The 19,366-nt window shown below is 36.6% G+C and overlaps 1 protein-coding gene across 2 annotated transcripts in view; it reads right to left on the reverse strand.

Moving 5' to 3' along the window:
* Positions 1 to 2,484: 2,484 nt before the first annotated feature.
* The window catches only part of LOC134679071 (nicastrin), a 246,892-nt gene continuing 230,010 nt past the window's right edge, over positions 2,485 to 19,366 (reverse strand). The window contains exons 2-16 of one of the 2 annotated variants that reach the window (XM_063537914.1): positions 18,760 to 18,810; positions 18,582 to 18,683; positions 17,815 to 18,010; positions 17,345 to 17,542; positions 16,880 to 16,981; positions 16,185 to 16,275; positions 8,375 to 8,441; positions 8,094 to 8,198; positions 7,372 to 7,607; positions 6,898 to 7,159; positions 6,553 to 6,707; positions 4,993 to 5,232; positions 4,498 to 4,600; positions 3,914 to 4,145; positions 2,485 to 2,859 (exon numbers count right to left, since the gene is read on the reverse strand). In XM_063537914.1, coding sequence (XP_063393984.1) covers positions 2,835 to 2,859; positions 3,914 to 4,145; positions 4,498 to 4,600; positions 4,993 to 5,232; positions 6,553 to 6,707; positions 6,898 to 7,159; positions 7,372 to 7,607; positions 8,094 to 8,198; positions 8,375 to 8,441; positions 16,185 to 16,275; positions 16,880 to 16,981; positions 17,345 to 17,542; positions 17,815 to 18,010; positions 18,582 to 18,683; positions 18,760 to 18,808 — 2,163 coding nt within the window. In that variant the 5' untranslated portion in view covers positions 18,809 to 18,810 and the 3' untranslated portion in view covers positions 2,485 to 2,834. Of the gene's footprint in view, positions 2,860 to 3,913; positions 4,146 to 4,497; positions 4,601 to 4,992; positions 5,233 to 6,552; positions 6,708 to 6,897; positions 7,160 to 7,371; positions 7,608 to 8,093; positions 8,199 to 8,374; positions 8,442 to 16,184; positions 16,276 to 16,879; positions 16,982 to 17,344; positions 17,543 to 17,814; positions 18,011 to 18,581; positions 18,684 to 18,759; positions 18,992 to 19,366 lie in introns of those variants that run through there. The other variant, XM_063537913.1, reaches the window with a different exon arrangement.

The raw sequence follows: 19,366 nt of genomic DNA on the forward strand, positions 1-19,366 counted from the left end.
ATTCCTTATTAATGCTGCATTAAAATTGAATTATACTAATTCCTTATTAATGCTGCATTAAAATTGAATTATACTGCCTACTGTCATAATATACTATACTGCCTACTGTTATAATCAATTGCTAAAGTTATTAAAATATACTAAAAACGTGATTTTTGTACTCTACAACATGTATCCGAAGCTTTTTGTTCTGTACGCAGTAATTCAGTCAACGGTGAATTTCAACGGAAGTAAAACCTAATTCATGTTTCCATGTGTTTTCAGTCATCAGTCCCTTACAAATTGTACGTCAAATTAAAGATAATTTAATACACTATTTCGTCTCATTTAAAACTTTTTTGTAATGTACGAGATATTTTGTAAAATCTTAATTAAAAAAAAAGGATCACAAAAAAATGAGAAAATTTTCAATATTTCTTTAATTACTAATTAATGGTTGACTTTATCGATATAATATATAGACATAATTTGAAGCTCACTTATAGACCTTTGGTTAAAAAAAAACAGCAACGAAATCGAACGTATATTTCTCGAATTATGGTTGATTTCTTAAAACTCAATATCCGCCATCTTGGATTGGCGGCCATTTTTGTTAGCTACCATTTTAAGATGGCAATCATGGTTTTTTAACATCATAATAAGCCTATCTAACTGCTGTGAAAAGGAAACTTGGTACCCCCAAATTATACCGAAATCTTGCCTGGCCCATGGACTACAAAGAGTAGGTCATGTCGGACCGAGCCATAGATGTTAAATCTGCTATAGTCCCACCAAACAAAGTCTACAGCGGATTTGATAGCCCACGCAGTGTAAGTGTTATGTAAACGTCATAATTTCATAGAAGTTTGAAATAACACTTGCACTGCGTGGACTATCAAAATCGCTGCAGACTTTGTACGGTCTGACTATGAGGGACAAAACATTACGCAATGCGAGTTTGCATTATGCGACACTATGATTGGTCGAATTTATTTGTTGCCCACTATATAATCCATACTAAATTTACGGTGGGCAATAAAAAAGAAGTGAGACTGTGACAAGGGCAAACAATAATAATATCTTGAGTTATAATATCATTGTTCTCGTCTACCTGAGCAGTTCCATTTCACTAAATAGCACTAAATGCAAACGCTTGTTTTCTAAATAAGTCCAGGTCAAAGAATATAATACTCACTAGGAGAAGAACGGTAACTCCATACAAAAAAATGTCCCCAACCGTTTATACGTTTATACTAGTGGCGCCGTCTTTGTGTACCAATGGAACTAAAGTTGACAACCGGTTTAGCCTGGCGGGTATTGGTAGGTACAGAATTACTGTTGATAAACATATTTGTTATCTTCATATCACGAAATATATGCAAGATGCAAATATTACCCCTTGTTTGTGGTATTATCAATTGATTTAAATAAAAGGCATGTTTATGTTTATAACATTATATATATTATTTATTAAAAAATGTTTTACATATAAAAATATACACTGAAAACTGGCAACTGGCAACTTAATAAAAAAATAGACATTAATAAAGCGCATTCACAAAGTTTTCAGTACCTTTTATACAAATAACATTAGGCATGCCTACCTATTACACTTTACACACAGATACACTACACTTTACACACGGCATTTTACACAGATTTCCAACTTGTATTCATACATTTCTTCACGGTTAATTAATACGCTTTTCCAGATGCGTTATGACTCGGTTCCTTCTGAACCCACTAAAGTTGTCAATTTCACTCTGGCTGCTTCAACAGCCGTTGCTCCGCATCTAGCACATTTTCTATGTGCATTGCTGTAATCCATGTAGGTACAGACTTACAGTCTTAAGTGGTACGTAGCGGTACACGTTGTATGTATTATTTAAAGAGTTAATAAATAAAATTTTCGTTATGAACTTTAACCACAGCAGTTGGACAGAGTCATTGACAAATATATTTTTTATTATGGTGGGTAGACGTACCTACCCTCCATATATTTTATGAACATTGATAAAGACAGTTGGAAGCAAATATTCATTATAAAACTTAATCGCATGTAATTAAGTTTTAAGCGTTTTAAGTCCCGTTTTATGTTTAATATTGTATAAAATTCGTGATAATTTAAATCAGAGTTGGGAGCAATGTTGCTGTAGAAAAATGTTTTTATTTTTATTACTCGCAACTTTTTCCCGGAGGACAACGCACACATAGAAGCTTAAGGCGCAAACATGCGCAATTATTTGGGGACATAACTTTCTTAGGAAGTGAACAGGCCTTGGTCCAGGTACCTTTTTTGTACAGGTCTCGGCTCCAGGTCCAGGTGCGGGTTCAGATACGGGTCCGAGCCTGGGTCCGGGTTCAGATTTGGGACCAGGTCGTGGTTATTATGGGTGCAATTTAAATAAATCCGTGTGGAATCTATAAGTCCAAAGACATAATACTCACTTAGATCTAATAACAGTAATAACAACCACATTTGAGTCAAGAAGTAACAAAAATACATAATATAAAAAAATAATTTATTCAATAATTAGGGAACTAGGATGCAAGTCTATACCGACTATACCTATTGCCAGGTAGTAGCTTAATCTGGGGTAACTTAGTATCAGTACTTGGTTGATCGAATTACCTACTCCATCTACTTGTATATTTGATAAATTAGCAAAAGCAATTACAAAAATTATCCTTAAAGAATTAAATATTAGTTAAGTAAAAGGAATTAGAATTCTAATTTTACTAAAGTGAATTTGAAGAAAGACTATAGGTAATACTAATTTCGCATGGAATGCTTTTAGAGTCTACCAAGGTAGAACAGCCTTTTCACTACGCTTCGTCGCTGCTATCGACGCTGATTAACAGTTCACAGTGCGGAGTATTCTGGAAATAAATGTTTTTCGATTAATAATTTTATTGTACTTTAAAAACATGTAGGTATTATCTAGTTCAGGTACAATTTTTTACGCGAATTTAATATCTATCATATTTTTTTCTGGCAATGGACTAATAGCGGATGGCGCTGGGCCTAACATACGGCGTTGCATGAATAAGAGATTGCCTTTGCCAGGATTGGTCCGTAGGACCCAGGGATGGATTCAAGAAGTGGAGCCACCGAGATTTTTGATGTAAATTTTTAGGGGGGGGGGCTCTCAACTTGATCTTGATATCTGTATCATTTAAGCTACTAGGTCAAGTTTGGTATCGTTTCCGTATAAATCGGGGGTGCCGGATTCATTTCTGATATCATAATGACACCATTCCGAAGTAAAAACACATAAAATATGTAAAATACTTTTTTTTTTAAACCTCTTCACGCTTAAACCGCTGAACCAATTTAGTTAAAATTTGGTACAGAGATAGTTTGAGTCCCAGGGAATAAAATAGCATACTTTTAATCTCAAAAATCATCCCTTAAGGAGTTGAAAAGGGAGGAGGAATTTTGTATGGGGATTCAATAACCGCTGAACCAATTTAGATAAAATTTGGTATAGAGATCGTTTGAGTCCCAGGGAAGAACATAGGATAGTTTTTATTCCAAAAAAAAACCTTAAAAATGAAAGGTAAGGTGTAGGATTGTATGGGAAATCAATAAACTCTGAACCGATTTCGATGAAATCTATGTCTAAATCTTTGATTTAGTTGAAAATGATACTAAACTTGACTTAGAAACTAAACTTAAAGAATTATTAACCTCAAACGTCGCAGACGCTTAAAACCCCCCAGCCCCCACCTGCATCAAAAATCTGGGTGGCTCCACTTCTTAAATCCATCCTTGGGTCCTAAGGACCAATCCTGCTAAAGGAAATCTCTTGTTCATGCCACGCCGTGATTGACCTTTTTTTGCTCTGAGCAAACACAACTATAATGGTCATGAGAAAGTAGAATGACCCTAGGACGTTATTCAAGATTCACTATAATCTGTTGGAAGACATACCCAGGCACAGCATCGGTGCTATGGATGGAAGGATGGGGCGCGTTCACAAACACGTGTTGCACGTTCCGCTGCAGCCAGTAGGTGAGCAGGGCGGTGAACACAGTGAGCACGACGCCACAGGCCAGCGCGGCGGACGCGCCGCCGCCGCCCGCCGACACGAACACGCGCGCCCACATCGCCTGCCACACCGACTCGGTCCACGTCGAGTACTCGCCGGACGTGAAGTCGTAGTCTGACAAATACGAAATACGCAAACTACAGACCACGCTCTAGTTTTTCGTGTGAGCTTGTACTGCTTGTACCATCGGCCACACTGTTAACTGTCCATTGCTGGACCTTATTACATAAGGCATAAGGTCCGCCGATGGACAGTTAAGAGTGTTACTGTTTATACAAGGTGTAGATAGATGTGCGAGCTACATGCGCCGTGTGCAAGTGCCTTTGGTCACGTTGCATCATCACAATCACATACAGTATTTTATAAGGACTCTATTACCTACTTCTACAGACAAATGGTAAAAAAACAATACATGATAAAATTATGATCAAAGCATTAAGAATTATGTACTACTAAAATGCTTTACCTGGAACAATGAAGGCGGGACTAATAGCTTCACTGAAATTCATATTCGTTTCTATGCAAACTCCACTGTGGTTCCAGCCACGGAGCCAATAGTACGAGAAATCCTGAAACAAATTTAAAGTTCACATAAAGTTTATATGTTATTGCATAACTGTAATCACTCTTGCGAAATCACTAAAATCTTTGGTAAAGGAAAATATCTTCAGGATACTTTTCTCTGAATAGGCAGTTTTCGATACAATCCGTTAAACAATTTTAGCGCTCTCGCCAATCTTGGCATTGGAACGTCGAGTGAACATCTGGCTCCTTTAGAGAACCATTATAAGAAGCTAGGATTACGCTAGGGGGTGAGAGAAGTCTTATGAAACATACGAGACGGTACTGACCGCCAGGTGTTGAGCGAGAGCAAGCAGGTGGCCGGCGAAGGCCGTCGCGATCGACACGTAGATGGCCACCCACACATATAGCAACTATGTTCCTTAGTAAGGGTACTAACCGGGCTGACGGCAGCGTCGCATTGGGTCTTGTTGAGCGATAGGTGCTGGCCAGCGAGTAGCACCATCAGGTGGCCCGCAAAGGCAGTAGCGCTCGACAGGTACGTGGCCACCCCCACGTATAACGGCGCGGGACGCGGTGGCTCTTCGCCCGGCGCCGGCGGCGTCTGACCGCCGTAGTCGGCCGCTGATAGGAGTTTGCACAGTTTGTCTTCGATGAAACAGTACAGGAGCTCGTCCACCTGTTTACATTGAACATTGAATAATTCGTCTTTATTATCGGGCATTTATTAGTACACACAAGACACACCTCGGACACTGGCGATCAAATGTATGAAACAAACGCGTTCCTACGCACACAGTCCAAGCTCCTGTAGGTGAACGCGTAACATGCTTGTGTGAATGAGATAAGACGTGCTAGGGTTTGCGCCATGTTGTTGTCTAGTTCGATGACCTCAATGACTCAAAACTTATTGCGCGAATTAGGAAGAAATAAGAATCGTATTATGCTGTAAGTTGGGTATCTAAGCTGGATTTATACGATAGTTTCCTATTTTGAATCAGTATAAACGAAGTAACAAACTTTTTGTAAGGAAATTCAGGCCACCAAAATATTACGTAAGTTGAAAAGATGATTTTTTTGTTCATATATTGTACTGCTTTCAATGTGATCTGATATAGGTTTTGTAAAGATTTGTTTAATATTTGAATATTTTACGTGGCCTCCGCTCTGCGCACCGCGTCGTCGCGTCCTTGCCAGCCGGTAACTGTGAGGTAACCGAGAGCGGGTGGGCGGCACTTTCAACGGGAGGCAGGGAGTGTCCATACTGTACGTTAGTACTCTTTATTATACGGTGCACAAGATATGATTTGAAACTAGAACACAATATGGCTGCGATGCGTTACACAACCCCTCCGTGGAGCCAGAACTTGACACCCAATATTCCAAAACCAAACCAAAACTTTTCCTTAGATCCTCCCTTCTTTTCTTATGATAATTTTGACAATTCAATATACATAAATACTATAAATGACGCGCCAGCTTTTATGTATTATATGTATGAATTGTACGTATCATCATACGATTCATACGTATAATTTTTAATGATGGGCGTCACGAGGATAGGAATACAGTGGACTAAATAAGGTATTGATTAACAAGTGTGTCTTTAGATCTAGCTAGACGATCATGCTTACCTCAGGTGTATGCACACACAAAGTATTGGACAATAATGACTTATATCAAAAATTAAAGATGTCTTTTATGCATTAAATATCGGAACCAAATCGGCCATTCACATAAGAGAGGAGAACATGAAATGGGAATTTACCTTTTTTTTTTATACTGGTTACACAGTTTGGTCGACACAGTGACCAGCGACTGCTTTTGGTGTAAAGAGATTGGTGTCGTGGCCGAAAGGGCCGCGGCACCATCAAGGACGAAAGGGGAAGGAAATTTACAGAGTAAGGATAGCAAGGAATAGAGAAGAGAAATGGGATAGAGAAATGCAAAGAATAGAGAAGTTAACTCAAAGCAACAATAACGCTATTTCAGAATTTACCAAATGTGCAGAAGCGGTAACAGCACCGGCGTAAGGCTCGCCCGTGACCTGCTGGTACAGCGTGTGGGCGAGCGCCGTGGCCACGCGAGAGATCTTCACTTGGAGGTCCCGCGTCGTCATGTTGCCGGTGACCACCAGCGTTTCCGTTGGTACAACTGAATAATATAAACAAATCGATTAATATACTCGACAGCGTAAATACAAAAGACGTACTGAGTTAGTGGAACAACCTTTACTCCTTCAAATAAAAGACTATTTAAACTCGAAGGCTTTCAGAGACATTTAAAAAGCACAGACATCGTAAAGGCTTCACAATGAAATTTCATAAAATAAAATAGTACATACAAGCCCCGTCCGTTCCGATAGTTATATTGTGATATCTGTAGTTAATCTTTTCATAGTCGTCCATTGCAGAGTTGTAGAACATATTAGTGAAGGGCCCGTTATGGTCGGCGAGCAGTAATTCGGGCGGTACGCTGGTCGCGTTGCGCAGTAAACGACGGAATGAATGCAGCGAGGAAGGCGGCAGATTGTTCGAGAATGCCTCCGTCACTGTTACGTTGTTCTTGTTCAGGTATTCCTTCAGATCCTTTAGAAAATTTGTTATCTGGAATCATTACACGGGGATTATTACAATAAATCTTGATACGAACGATTTACAATTATAAGAGGAAAACCTCATGTATTTCATTGTTTTAATTACTGCCATGATATAAAAAAACTTGTTATTAATTATAATCAGAAAAATATATGTAGGAGTAGGTTAATAACGAGCGAATATTTACGAATACGCAGTTATAACTGTATGAAATGACTAACATTAAACAAAGTGCCAGGGTCCTCAGGTGCATATGCGTACAGCGGCCAATCCTCTGTATCCTTCAGGGCGGGCAGCGAGCCCCCGATTTGTCCGATCTCGACGTGCAGAGCGATGTCGGAGGGCGAGAGCGGCGCGTCGGGCGGCCACGCGGCGCGCGACAGGTCGAACGCGACGCGCTGAGAACCAATGTAGTCGAACGCTTCGCCGTTCAACAGCGTCCAGAGGACATTTTTGCCTGAAGCATGCGCAACTTTTTAGCATATTCGTCGAATTCAATCAATCGATCAAATGCGGCACTGTATCGAAAATCAAGTCAAGTAGCAAGGTGAGTGGAGCCGGCTACTTGCCATAATTGTGCTTTATAATAAGAAAATTCAGGGACAGTTTAACCTTTTGAACGCCAATGTCCGATATATCCGCACCGTAGGTTCAACGACAAAGACCGATTAATCGGTCACAGACCACAGAGCAACACAGACCTACGTACATAATGAATAAAGTTCAATTTCTGTTTTAACATTTCGGTGACGTGGCGTCCGAGTGACAGCTTTTGTATTTAACACGGCGTCGAAAAGGTTAAACAACTTATTGTTAGTTTATTTTATATTGATTCACATAAAATGGGATGGTGAATATCTATTAACTTAAGAAGGCCAGAATAGCGTCTTGAAGCAAGTGCTCATTTGTTCCACTGTTTAAATGTAAACTGAGGTATACACACCATACTTGGAGGCGTCGGTTGTAGGTATGATCTTGCTGAGAGTGGTGGCAGCCGTCATGAGGGTCACCATCCCGACCACTGAGCTAGCAGCTCCCGGTGCTATGCCTGAATGGAATATAATATTAATAATGTGTTAGTATACCCTACTACTGACTAAAACGGGACTTAATTGTGTATAATAAAGTTTTTAAATTAAAGCATTTTGTGTAGCTACACTTTCGTAAAAAAATCTAAATGTATGGAAGGACATGGAAGTCCCTCCGACTGCCAACTAAACTCACCGTCGAAGAGTGACGCGGTATCGATTCGAGCTGTTACTAGTATAACATCCTTTTTCTTTTGTTGGCCCTGTAAATAATAATTATATTAAGGTGGATGTCTAGGGATGGGATGCCGATTATCAGCCAAAAGATGGCGTCACTGTGCACGAATTGTGGATTTTCACTATTTCTCCCAAAATACAAAGTTTCATAAGATGTGTTGATATGTGCGAAAACTATAAAAAATACTACATCCAAATCGAGACATGTTCAACTCAACATTGTCTCATTTCGTTATTACCGGAATCCAACTGCAAAATATTGCAATTTCTTGCATTCACGCACACTTACATACCTAAAGTCAGTGTCAAATGTCAGTAGATTTGGAATGTTACAATAAAGTATCCTAGAGGGCGCAGTGCAGCGCATGAAATTTTATTTTTTGTAAAAACAATTTAGAATTTAAATTCTTATTTGTGACATTGACAAGTAACTTGGAACCAACTGGAATTTTGAAACGTAAATTGTCATGTGCTTGTGGCACCCACAACATCTGTTTTGAATAAATTTAAGCTAGTTACAATGATTCTGGGTTCAAATCACGACGGTGCTTATTTTTTTTGTTTTTTATTTTTATTTTATGAAAAGTTTTATAATTTATATATTGTTATTCTTATTATCAATTGAAAATGACGCAAATTATATTAGGTACCTAAAATTAAAAAAACGCTTTTAACGTTACCTTAGTAGTAACGTAACACTACTAAGCTGGCGTGTGAGTCACATTGTTGGGGAAGAAATGAGAAACAGAAAAAATCAAAATATATCGTTCTTTAAACACAATAAAATATTGTGATTATGATGGGATGTGAACTCGTTCATTTAGGTATACCTTATATATTGTTGTACATAATTATAATTATGTTTCCTTACGTTTATACAGCAGTCAGCCTTACTTTCTGTACCTATCGTAAATATCGTAGTCATTGTTGGTCAGTCCTAAAAACTATACCTAACTATAGTTCGTTTTTTTAAGCATTAGAAAGAACTACAAAGAAGGTAAGCGATCTTGACATGTCTTTTAATAGAAAAACGTTTTTAAAAAATCGGTAACTATTACTTATGAAAGCAGAAGATTATAAATGATCGTATTAGATTCATAATTGTTACATATTTGCCGTAACTTATTTTTAAAATGTGTTTTTCAATTAAAAGACGCATCAAGATTGTTTACCTTATTTCTAAAGCTAAAAAAAACGAACTATAAAGTAAGTAAGTATACCTTTACCTACATTTTATTGAAATTATACATAGTTACCATTTTACATAAACACCTAATGTTCTATCTAGATAGGTTTTTAGAAAATGCAATGCTAAAGGATATTGAGAGCATTTCCACGCTGGATGACTATATGGTCAGCCTTTCCACCTTTTCTAATATATATATACCTATTAAAACTAATTTAGAGTTAAAATAAATACTATACATTATATTATTATTTAGAAAAACAGTACTTAACCGTTTTAGTTAAGTTTTTAAAATGTACCTCCAACTTTTCCGTCCCCGTTGTCTAAGAGAACTAAGAGCCCGACCCGACAACCACGGAGACTACGCCATCGGAACGTTGGAACTCGGAGGTAAATTTTAAAAACTTAATTATACGCGATTAGGTAAGTCCCGTTTGATAATGATTAAAAATCGTAAAATAATCATGTGATAAAAAATAAGGTCATAAAAAGCCAAAAAAATGAAATAAAATAAATACAAAAAGAAATGAGTCTTTGTTCGTGGTTTGAACCCTGTCATGCTGTTCAACTTATTAGACTTATACTCATTAGCTAAAAGCCACTAGACCATTTGACCATAGTAGACCCGGGCGAAATATGCCTTCTTATTTAAGTAAGTAACCCATTACTGTCAAAAATATCAAGTTTGAATTGATTTGAAATATAATTTTTCATTGTCGAATTATTGACATCCAAACGTTGCGAGCATGTTGCCCTTTAAACCAATTGGCAACGTCGCGCGGGGAAACCTTCTATAAATGTATGTCCTTTTATATTTTGTTATTTATGAATTTATGACGATTCTTCTAATACTTATGTTGCAAATTGATTAAATTATCGAGAGAAAAATGCTAATGCAAAGAAAACAAGAAATATCCGTTTCATTTCGCATGCTATGAAAGACGGTCATTGTTGTTGTAAAAGGTGTGCAGGAAATGATAGGGTAGACCGGGGGCAATAGTACCATTTTTTGGATAATGGTTCCTAGTTCAGAATGTATAGGAGTTGAACCAAAACTGTACGTACCTACATATGAAATAGTAGGTTATTGATTTACGTATTTTTGAGGGTAATTGTTGTTAACGGTAAGAATATGGTAGAAAATCCCGTTTTTGGTCAATGATTCCTTGTGTTACAATTAGGGCTTGCAATATCGGATGGTCTCCAATTCCGGAACTGATTTTCGATATTGGATTCGAATTCCGGAATTCCGGAACTGGTTCCGGAATTAGGGGTTATCGTATTTTACTTATTTTTTTTTGTAAAATCCAATAAAAAATGTGAAATTCTGATACTTTACGTTTATTAAAGTTAATATTGTGCGTGCGTTATGACAAGTCACACCGCTTGCTTGAGGTGTTTTTTTTTTCCAATTCATAAATAAATGTACGTTTACGTGTCTGATGAGCGAATGCTCTTTAAGGAACCTTAAACTAACATATCTCATAGTAAGATAATCGCTACTCACAATTATGACAAGTGTAACTCAATTCCTGGCCCCTATTTCACCAAGCCGACAGTGACATATGTCGAGTGTCAATTGCCAAGTGACAGGTGACAAGTGACAATTTAGTAGACTGTTTTTGTATAGAAATGCTTATAAACTTGACACGCCTTTAGTTACAATTGTCAATCTTTCATTTAATGACAATGATTTGATGAATCAAGAGTAGTTTTTATAAGTCGACATGTTTGTCAATTTGTCGGTAATTCTTGACATGAAATCGGAGCTGTGTCAGGCTTAGGTGACAATTGTAGTGTTTTCGTTGTTAGCAAACCCCGTTATTGGCAAACGTTGGCAAAACAAACTTTGTACCCTAAATTCGCCTTTAGGGTACAAATAAAAATCGCTTTTAAATTCTTCTTAACAAGCATGAAATCATAATAACACTATAAATAGTAATTGTTGCCTACGAAGGCGTTTAGTACTTCAACATTTAGGATTTGGAATAAGTTTCAGTATAGTTTTGATTGAGTTGGGGACAGGTAGCGAAATTAGGTATGTTTAGGTAAATAGGTAGGTATTGTTATTTTTATAATTTACTTGGGCGAAGTTGGGCACTAACGGTAAAGTTAGGGTTTTGGTTAGAAAATGAATCTACGCGAAAGTAACAGAGGTGACATTCTTATACAAGGGAATACATAAAGTAGGTAAGAATAGATTTCTACTTTGACGTCACTGCACTTGCATTTGCAGAAAAAATAACTTAAAAGTAACAAAAAAATAATGCTTTCACGCCTTGTCAACAAATAATGTAGGTACGCTGCATTAGGTGGGATTGGGATCTCAATCAATATCATGTTAGTGATGACAACACGGTACACAGAAAGCAATTAACGATATCTTGTCAAGAATTGACAAATATATCGACTAGTAAAAATTACCCTTGTTTCACAAAATAATTGTCATTAAATTTAAGATGGACAATTGTACCAAAATACCTGTCATGTTTATATGAAATTCTATACAAAACAATCTACAAAATTGTCACCTGTCACTTGTCAATTGTCACTCGACATATGTCACTGACAAATGTCGGTGTGGTAAAACAGAGGTCTGTCATTTTTTGACAATTGCCATACCTGTCGTAGTTGGTGAAATAGGGCCCTGGTCAGTACACTCTTCATGAGCCCACAATTGACAATTATCACATTGCACCCATGTTTCATTGGATCTGCTTATACTATAAGGCTCACCACAGACTAGGCAATAGTATTCTTCTACAGAATCCTCCTTGTCGTTGAATATTTTTTCCTTTTCCGGTCCCTTTCCCCTTGTCTATTACCTTGCCTTTTCCCTTCCCTTTTGCTTTTTCCGTCTCATATTTTTCCTTTATTTTTGGTTTCTCCTAATGCTTTTTTAATATTTTTGGTAACGTTGTTAAGGAGTCGTTTGTACCGCGGTGTCAATTGTAACGGTACAATTGTCCCCGGCTCACATAGTTACTCGTACTAATGCCCCCGAGTACCCAAAATTACATAAAGTACTTATATTTCAATTCCTTTACCTAACTCATCCCCATACTGTCCCACAAAAGAAACTTTGATAACTAACTAATCATAATCTAATACCAATCTAACTCTAGGATTATTTGGTTTTGAATAATATGACAAAATATTTCTCGTAAATACTTACTTTGATCACTCGAAAACAAAAATGGTCTCCGCGCACCTCCGTTCCGCGTCGCAGCGAGCGGCCGACTAGTGTAGTGTAGTAAACGAAGCAAGTTGTTGTATGGAGACCCATGCATTAATTTCTCAGTCGATGAAATTTTGCTTGGTTATTGTATAGTATGAGCCGAAACTAACATATAAATATCCAAAAAAAAACCACTCCTAAGTTAGGTATTTATACGTAAAAATACAAATCTGTTTATATATTGAACCGAGTAATTCCTCCGTCCAAAATTATTTTACCAAATAAGTTATTTGTATCAGTATCTGATACTAGAAAAAAATCTACAACTTTTGTCAAACATGAGAATATTTTTTTTACGATAATTCCTTTTTTGGCGCTCATTTTCATCGGAAAATTGCTCTGCCATTTTTTCCTTCTTATATGATCTTAGAATATAATTTGGCGTAGTGGGTAAGAAAATCCAAAAAAAATGCATACCCAAGTTTATGTATTTTAGAACTATAAAAAACTGAGAGTGGAAAATTTCTCAGCCTGATTTCTTTTTTAATATATACTAAGTAGTCACGTATATACTTAAATCCAAAATATCCAAAAGAACTGTCATCCCTTGTACACCCCGCTCCTATACACTGCTCCCGATATGTTTAGTTTTGAATACGCTCGTTATTTTTTTGGATGTTTTTATAGTTGAATGGAAAGAAAACTGTGAACTTAATTCAATAAATAAAATGGATAGAGAAATTTTCCACAGCGAGTAAAAAGGCAATTTCTGAAAAAAAGTATAGTTACATGGTAAATTTTTTAGATTTTCAATTTGTATGTATAAATCGGCAATAAAATGGCATTCCAGTGAAAAAATTAGACTGAGCAATTTTCCGGTCCAAGCCACGCCAAAAAAATATATTTTGTTAATATTGGTATTTCTGCGGGGATTTTTTTTTGATATTTCATATATTGTTGCAATACGTTACATGAACATGTCCGGAGAAGAAAGTTTAAACGGAGCAATTTTCCTTAAAAAGATATTAACGATTTAAGACTTTAGGTATTTACTTAAATACTATTATTATTGTTCTTTGGAAATTTATACAATACTTTTTATTTATTGATACTTTATCATACTGTAAAGCTTTTTCTGGCTGAGGAATTACTGCGGGGTCCACTACCTTTATTTACTACACTAAGTGAGCGGGTCCAGACAAGTATTGGGCTTTATCGTATATACCCACATATTCATATTTCGTTGTAATTGTGAAGATAATAACGATGGTACTATTGCCCCGTGGTACTATTGCACCCGGTTTACCCTACGTTTCTGCACTAGAGCAGTTTAGGTTCCAATTCCAAGTACGATTTTATTATTCTTTTTACAATAAGGAATTGAAATTTGGGTATAAATGGATGTATAACAATTTCCATTCTGATATTTGACTCCCCATTCCATAAATAACGATATTACTTTTGGCCAAATTGTTAATTGAAAGTACCTACTCTCAAAAATACCTAGTATAAAAATGTATTTAAAAAACACATGCATTTTACTTTCCTTATATGCGAAATGAAAAGTAGAGTGTTTTAACTCGGGTGAAAGGCAACATTTTTGAAAAAAATTTCAACAAGAAATGATCACTTGGTTAATAATATACTAATGTTATTGTTATGCACAAGTAGAACATATAGAATCTTGTTTATTTACAAGAAGATGTCATTTTTTTCCACATACCTATATATTTTTGAGAAAAATATAGCTAGGTATTTTAGTTTAAAAATCATTGTTACAATAAATATAGGCTTTTCCAGCGAACATTTATATTTCTGCCGAACCGAAAGCAGAATTCACAAGGCTTTTCGGTGGACGACCGTTACGCGAATGATTGTTTGGACTGACCTTTCTATTAAATGTATAGTTATATAAATGTATTTTATTGTGTAATAATCATAATAATTATTAAGTTATATTAAATCTGGGAATGAAATTATATCAGAAAGGAGACTCTTAAATGAGTATACTCGTAACATGCTTTGTGCATTAAATATATCTCCCTCTATTGAGTGAAAATAAAACAAAATACACAGGTAATCTGTGTTGCGGTTTTAAAGTGCCATCTGTTACACCTTTGATAAATTAAAAATGATTGCTTGTCAAATGAAGTCGCCATGTTAGAATTACACCTACACTATAAGCATCACTCACACAAACAAGCAATGGGGCAAATTTTTACCAATATTCAAAGGCTTTTTTCTTAATAATTTTAATCAAAATCTAGTATTTTTTTACGTTCTGCGAAGACAGAAATATATATACTACCCAAACATTACATATACAAGTGAAGAAACCCTATATAATAGGAGCTAGGGTGCCAAGAAAGTTGTATGAAAATCGAGCAAGGAGAACCACCTTAAGACTTTTAACTATACTAGTATAAAAAGTTTTGTTGGTTCGTCAATAGAAAAGTCAACTAAAGTCTTGTGACTCTTCACAAGCCAGATTCAATAATCTGATAAGCCAATCCTGATGTGAACCAAATAACCTGTACAAGAAGGACATCTATGTACTTAGATAAAATGATTCGTGAATAATTAAACCTTACCTTATAAAAATTATATACAAAAAAATAAATTAGCATAACTCAATCTAATTAACTTTTTAGCTATAAATTGATGATAAGGGACTGTTTGAAAGTAAATACATATGATGGATATAAAGATTTATTCATAAATTCGCAGACCACTGGCACCATTGCAGTCACTTCCAAGGACCACCAGTGGTATACAGACCACAGGTGAACAAACACTGATGTAAACTAATGTTAAGGTAAATGTTTTAGTTTTTCTACCTATTACTTTATTCTTCTTCCTGGCGTTATCCCGGCATTTTGCCACGGCTAATGGGAGCCTGGGGTCCGCTTGACAACTAATCCCATGATTTGACGTAGGCACTAGTTTTTACGAAAGCGACTGCCATCTGACCTTCCAACCCAGAGGGGAAACTAGGCCTTATTGGGATTAGTCCGGTTTCCTCACGATGTTTTCCTTCACCGAAAAGCGACTGGCAAATATCAAATGATATTTCGTACATAAGTTCCGAAAAACTCATTGGTACGAGCCGGGGTTTGAACCCGCGACCTCCGGATTGAAAGTCGCATGCTCTTACCGCTATGCCACCAGCGCTTTACCTATTACCTTATTATGAAACTCAATAACATTATTATAAGGGCCCCCCCACATCTGGCGTCTTTCGAGCGTCGGCGTCTGTCGGCGTCGGTCCAGCGCTATGGAAAATGACGTCGCTGCGCAGTTGCGTCGACGCTGCGTCGACGTTGCGTCGACGTCGGCCATAGAATTGTAGACGCCGCCGCTCGAAAGACGCCAGATGTGGGGGGGGTCCTAAATCAAAGTACTAACCTTATCTCGAGGAAATAACGAATAGTAAACATTATTGTCTCCTAACGGGTCGCATACTTTAGTGGCAGTTAAAAGCGCACTTGCTGCCGATCTGTAACACAGAGATTCAGTTAATTACATCAACAACAAAATATAAGAACAGGACCAAGCTAACTCTGCACGGATTTTGTGGAATTGTCAGCATGGACATTACATTTATGGCAATTCCACACTTCGTCACATCAGAGTCGGTACAGTCAGCTTGGTCTAACCATGTTAAAATATGACTTAATTGAACGCAAAAAAAGTCTGAGGGAAAATGTAACATCAGCTATTGCTAGCTTATTGTATGGGCCATTTCAAACATGCTGTAGGACTTAGCATTGTGTATTGCTTTGATGCACCTAGTCCCATCAAGATGTAAAGGCTAGATTTTGTTATCCACATAAGGGCATCTATACAAAAAAAACAATAGTGTAGGATAAATATAGTTGAATTTCTTTCATTTTGAAATGGATCAGTACAAATAAACGCGTTATCTTTTACGCGGATTAGCAAAGTAATATTTTGGTTTAAATTAAACAAATAAACGCAACTCTGTCCCTATTGGAAAATGTTTAATATAACATTGAAGTAATTAATACTAGAATCTAGCCAACATGTGAATTATTTTAAAGAATAATAACAGTCACAATAGTTTAAAATTTTTGGCTCACCTCCTCCGACATACAATACTGTTGACCGCGGCCCACATGAATGAATTCAACTGAATTGAGCATAGGGGTTTTCCTACTTGTGACTCCAGATCAAGGTTGTACCTAAAAAGAAATGGTTCATGAGTTCAATGAAATTTGAATTAAATAAAAATCATTAATATTGGTACTGTTTTGGCTGTGGTTGGCCTGTAACAGCAACAGCATTATTGAGTACAAAATTTTTATAGTGTAGCTCATTCATTTCATTGTATAACAAAGTTTATCCAAAGCAGTGGGCACTCCTGACTTCGGGTAAACTCGGCTCCGTTCCCTAAACCCTAAATAGCCGAAAGGGATAGTGCCATATATTAGAAAGGGATAGCATGATTCGATCCTTTCTGTATGGGAGTACTATTATGTATTCTGTGTCCAAAGTACAATTTATTAAAGCAATAATTTTACATTTATATATTATCAATGCTTTACCTTTCATAACATTGTCGAATTTTTACAATTTCCTCTAACCGTGCAGCTGGCAAGTAAAATATTGGGAAGGGTATGTCTTGTCTGATGAGGCCTGTGCCAACAGGGTTCCAGGCGGACTTGTCTTTTGCAGAGCATTGGCTGCCCTGAGCTGAATAGAATTCATTAGGACATGCAGATTCTTGACTAAAGGAATTGGTCCTGAAAGTTAAGAAAGTATGCAACATGATATATAGATAATGCAGTAAAAACACAATGAGCATAATTTTGGTATCATTTTGATATACAAGGCACTGACAAAGAAAAACATTTAAAAATGCTTGTTAACAATATTTTCCAAGCATTTACTTACTTTTATTACTTTAAATTTTAATACAATAAAGAAAAACTGTTCCAAAACTAAAACTTTGAACAGTCATATATTTAGGACAAAATTGATTTGCCTCTATAAAGCACACATGCTAACTACTCACCTCTCTGTAGCATTTTCATAGAGAAGTATTCCAGCCACATTATCTGAATTATCCATAAGTAATTCTACTACATTCTGAAATGTGGCTGTACTGACCACAGCCATGTAAGGGCCTGCGCTGCCGTTGAACACCAGCCACTGGGCGTCAGTCACATCCTTAACCATATGCACAACACCAATAGCTCCTTTGTTTGAAGCTGCAATTACATTCATACATTGCCATCTATCTCAGGACTGGCCTTAAGGGTAATAACAATGGGGCATGAATGGGGTCAGTACAGCGGTGTGACACTGCTAGAATGTGATTGGTTGATGAGTTCGCATCATGCGCGCGATTATTCACATGAGTTGTGTTATAGACTGCACAATAGGGTATTTGACTACTAGTCAAATAAATTTCTATTTTCGAACTCTCAAAATGATTTTGCTACAATGGAATTTATATGAAACACTAGCATGTGACGTCACAATCAAATTACCTCTACTCTTTATAGTTTTATACAGGTTTAAAAAAAGAATTGTATCTAAAAATATCTGCTGTCTACATTTCTCTATAAATCTTCTGGTAAGTACTTGATTTCATGCATGGTGTACAATAATTTATTTTAAATACATTCAAATACCCTATTGGTTAAAATTCGTGAGCGAAACCGCTGGACTAGTACCAGTTTTAATGCCCGTAAGGCCCGTCCTGAGACATATGTCAATGATATAACTGTTATATCAGTATAACCACTATGTGAAATAAGATATCGTATAACCACTTACATGAGCATCCAGCTTGATGAGTCCCATTTAGTCGCCTGAAACATGCTGCACCACCTTCTATGGAGGAGTATATTTGCCCGTGGAGTCTTTCAGATACAATGGCTGCAAAAATGTTTTCAATTTTAAAATAATAACATCGCACATGTTTAAAGGCCAAACATTTTAGACATCTACTTACGTTGTATTAAAACACAGCACAGGAAAAGGAAAAGAAAATGAAACCCCATTGTATAAATATGATAGAGAGCTAATTAGTTATTATATTACATTATACAGTCAACGCCATCCGTGATTGAAACAAACAAGACTATGAAATAAAGAATTATATGATTATTAATAATACAGCTTTCCCTAATTTCGATTGCCGACAACAGACACACACTTGAATCAAGAATGATATTATTTTAGTTATCGAGATGACAGTGACATGCATGACACCATGATGACACCCACCAGAGCCACAGATAAGAAACAAGAATAGTGCATAAGGGGCACTACAGACTAATTGAATTCAGAGCAAATCAAAAGTAAAGAATATAATACTCACTAGGAGAAGAACGGTAACTCCATACAAAAAAATGTCCCCAACCGTTTATACGTTTATACTACTGGCGCCCTCGATGTGTACCAATGGAACTAAAGTTAACAACCGGTTTAGCCTGGCGGGTATTGGTATTATAGGTATATAGTAATTATGTTGATAAACATATTTGTTATCTTCATATCACGAAATATATGAAAGATGCAAATATTACCCCTTGTTTGTGGTATTATCTATTGATTTA

Source organism: Cydia fagiglandana, chromosome Z (genome assembly GCF_963556715.1).
Source record: "Cydia fagiglandana chromosome Z, ilCydFagi1.1, whole genome shotgun sequence".
Lineage (NCBI taxonomy): Eukaryota > Metazoa > Arthropoda > Insecta > Lepidoptera > Tortricidae > Cydia > Cydia fagiglandana.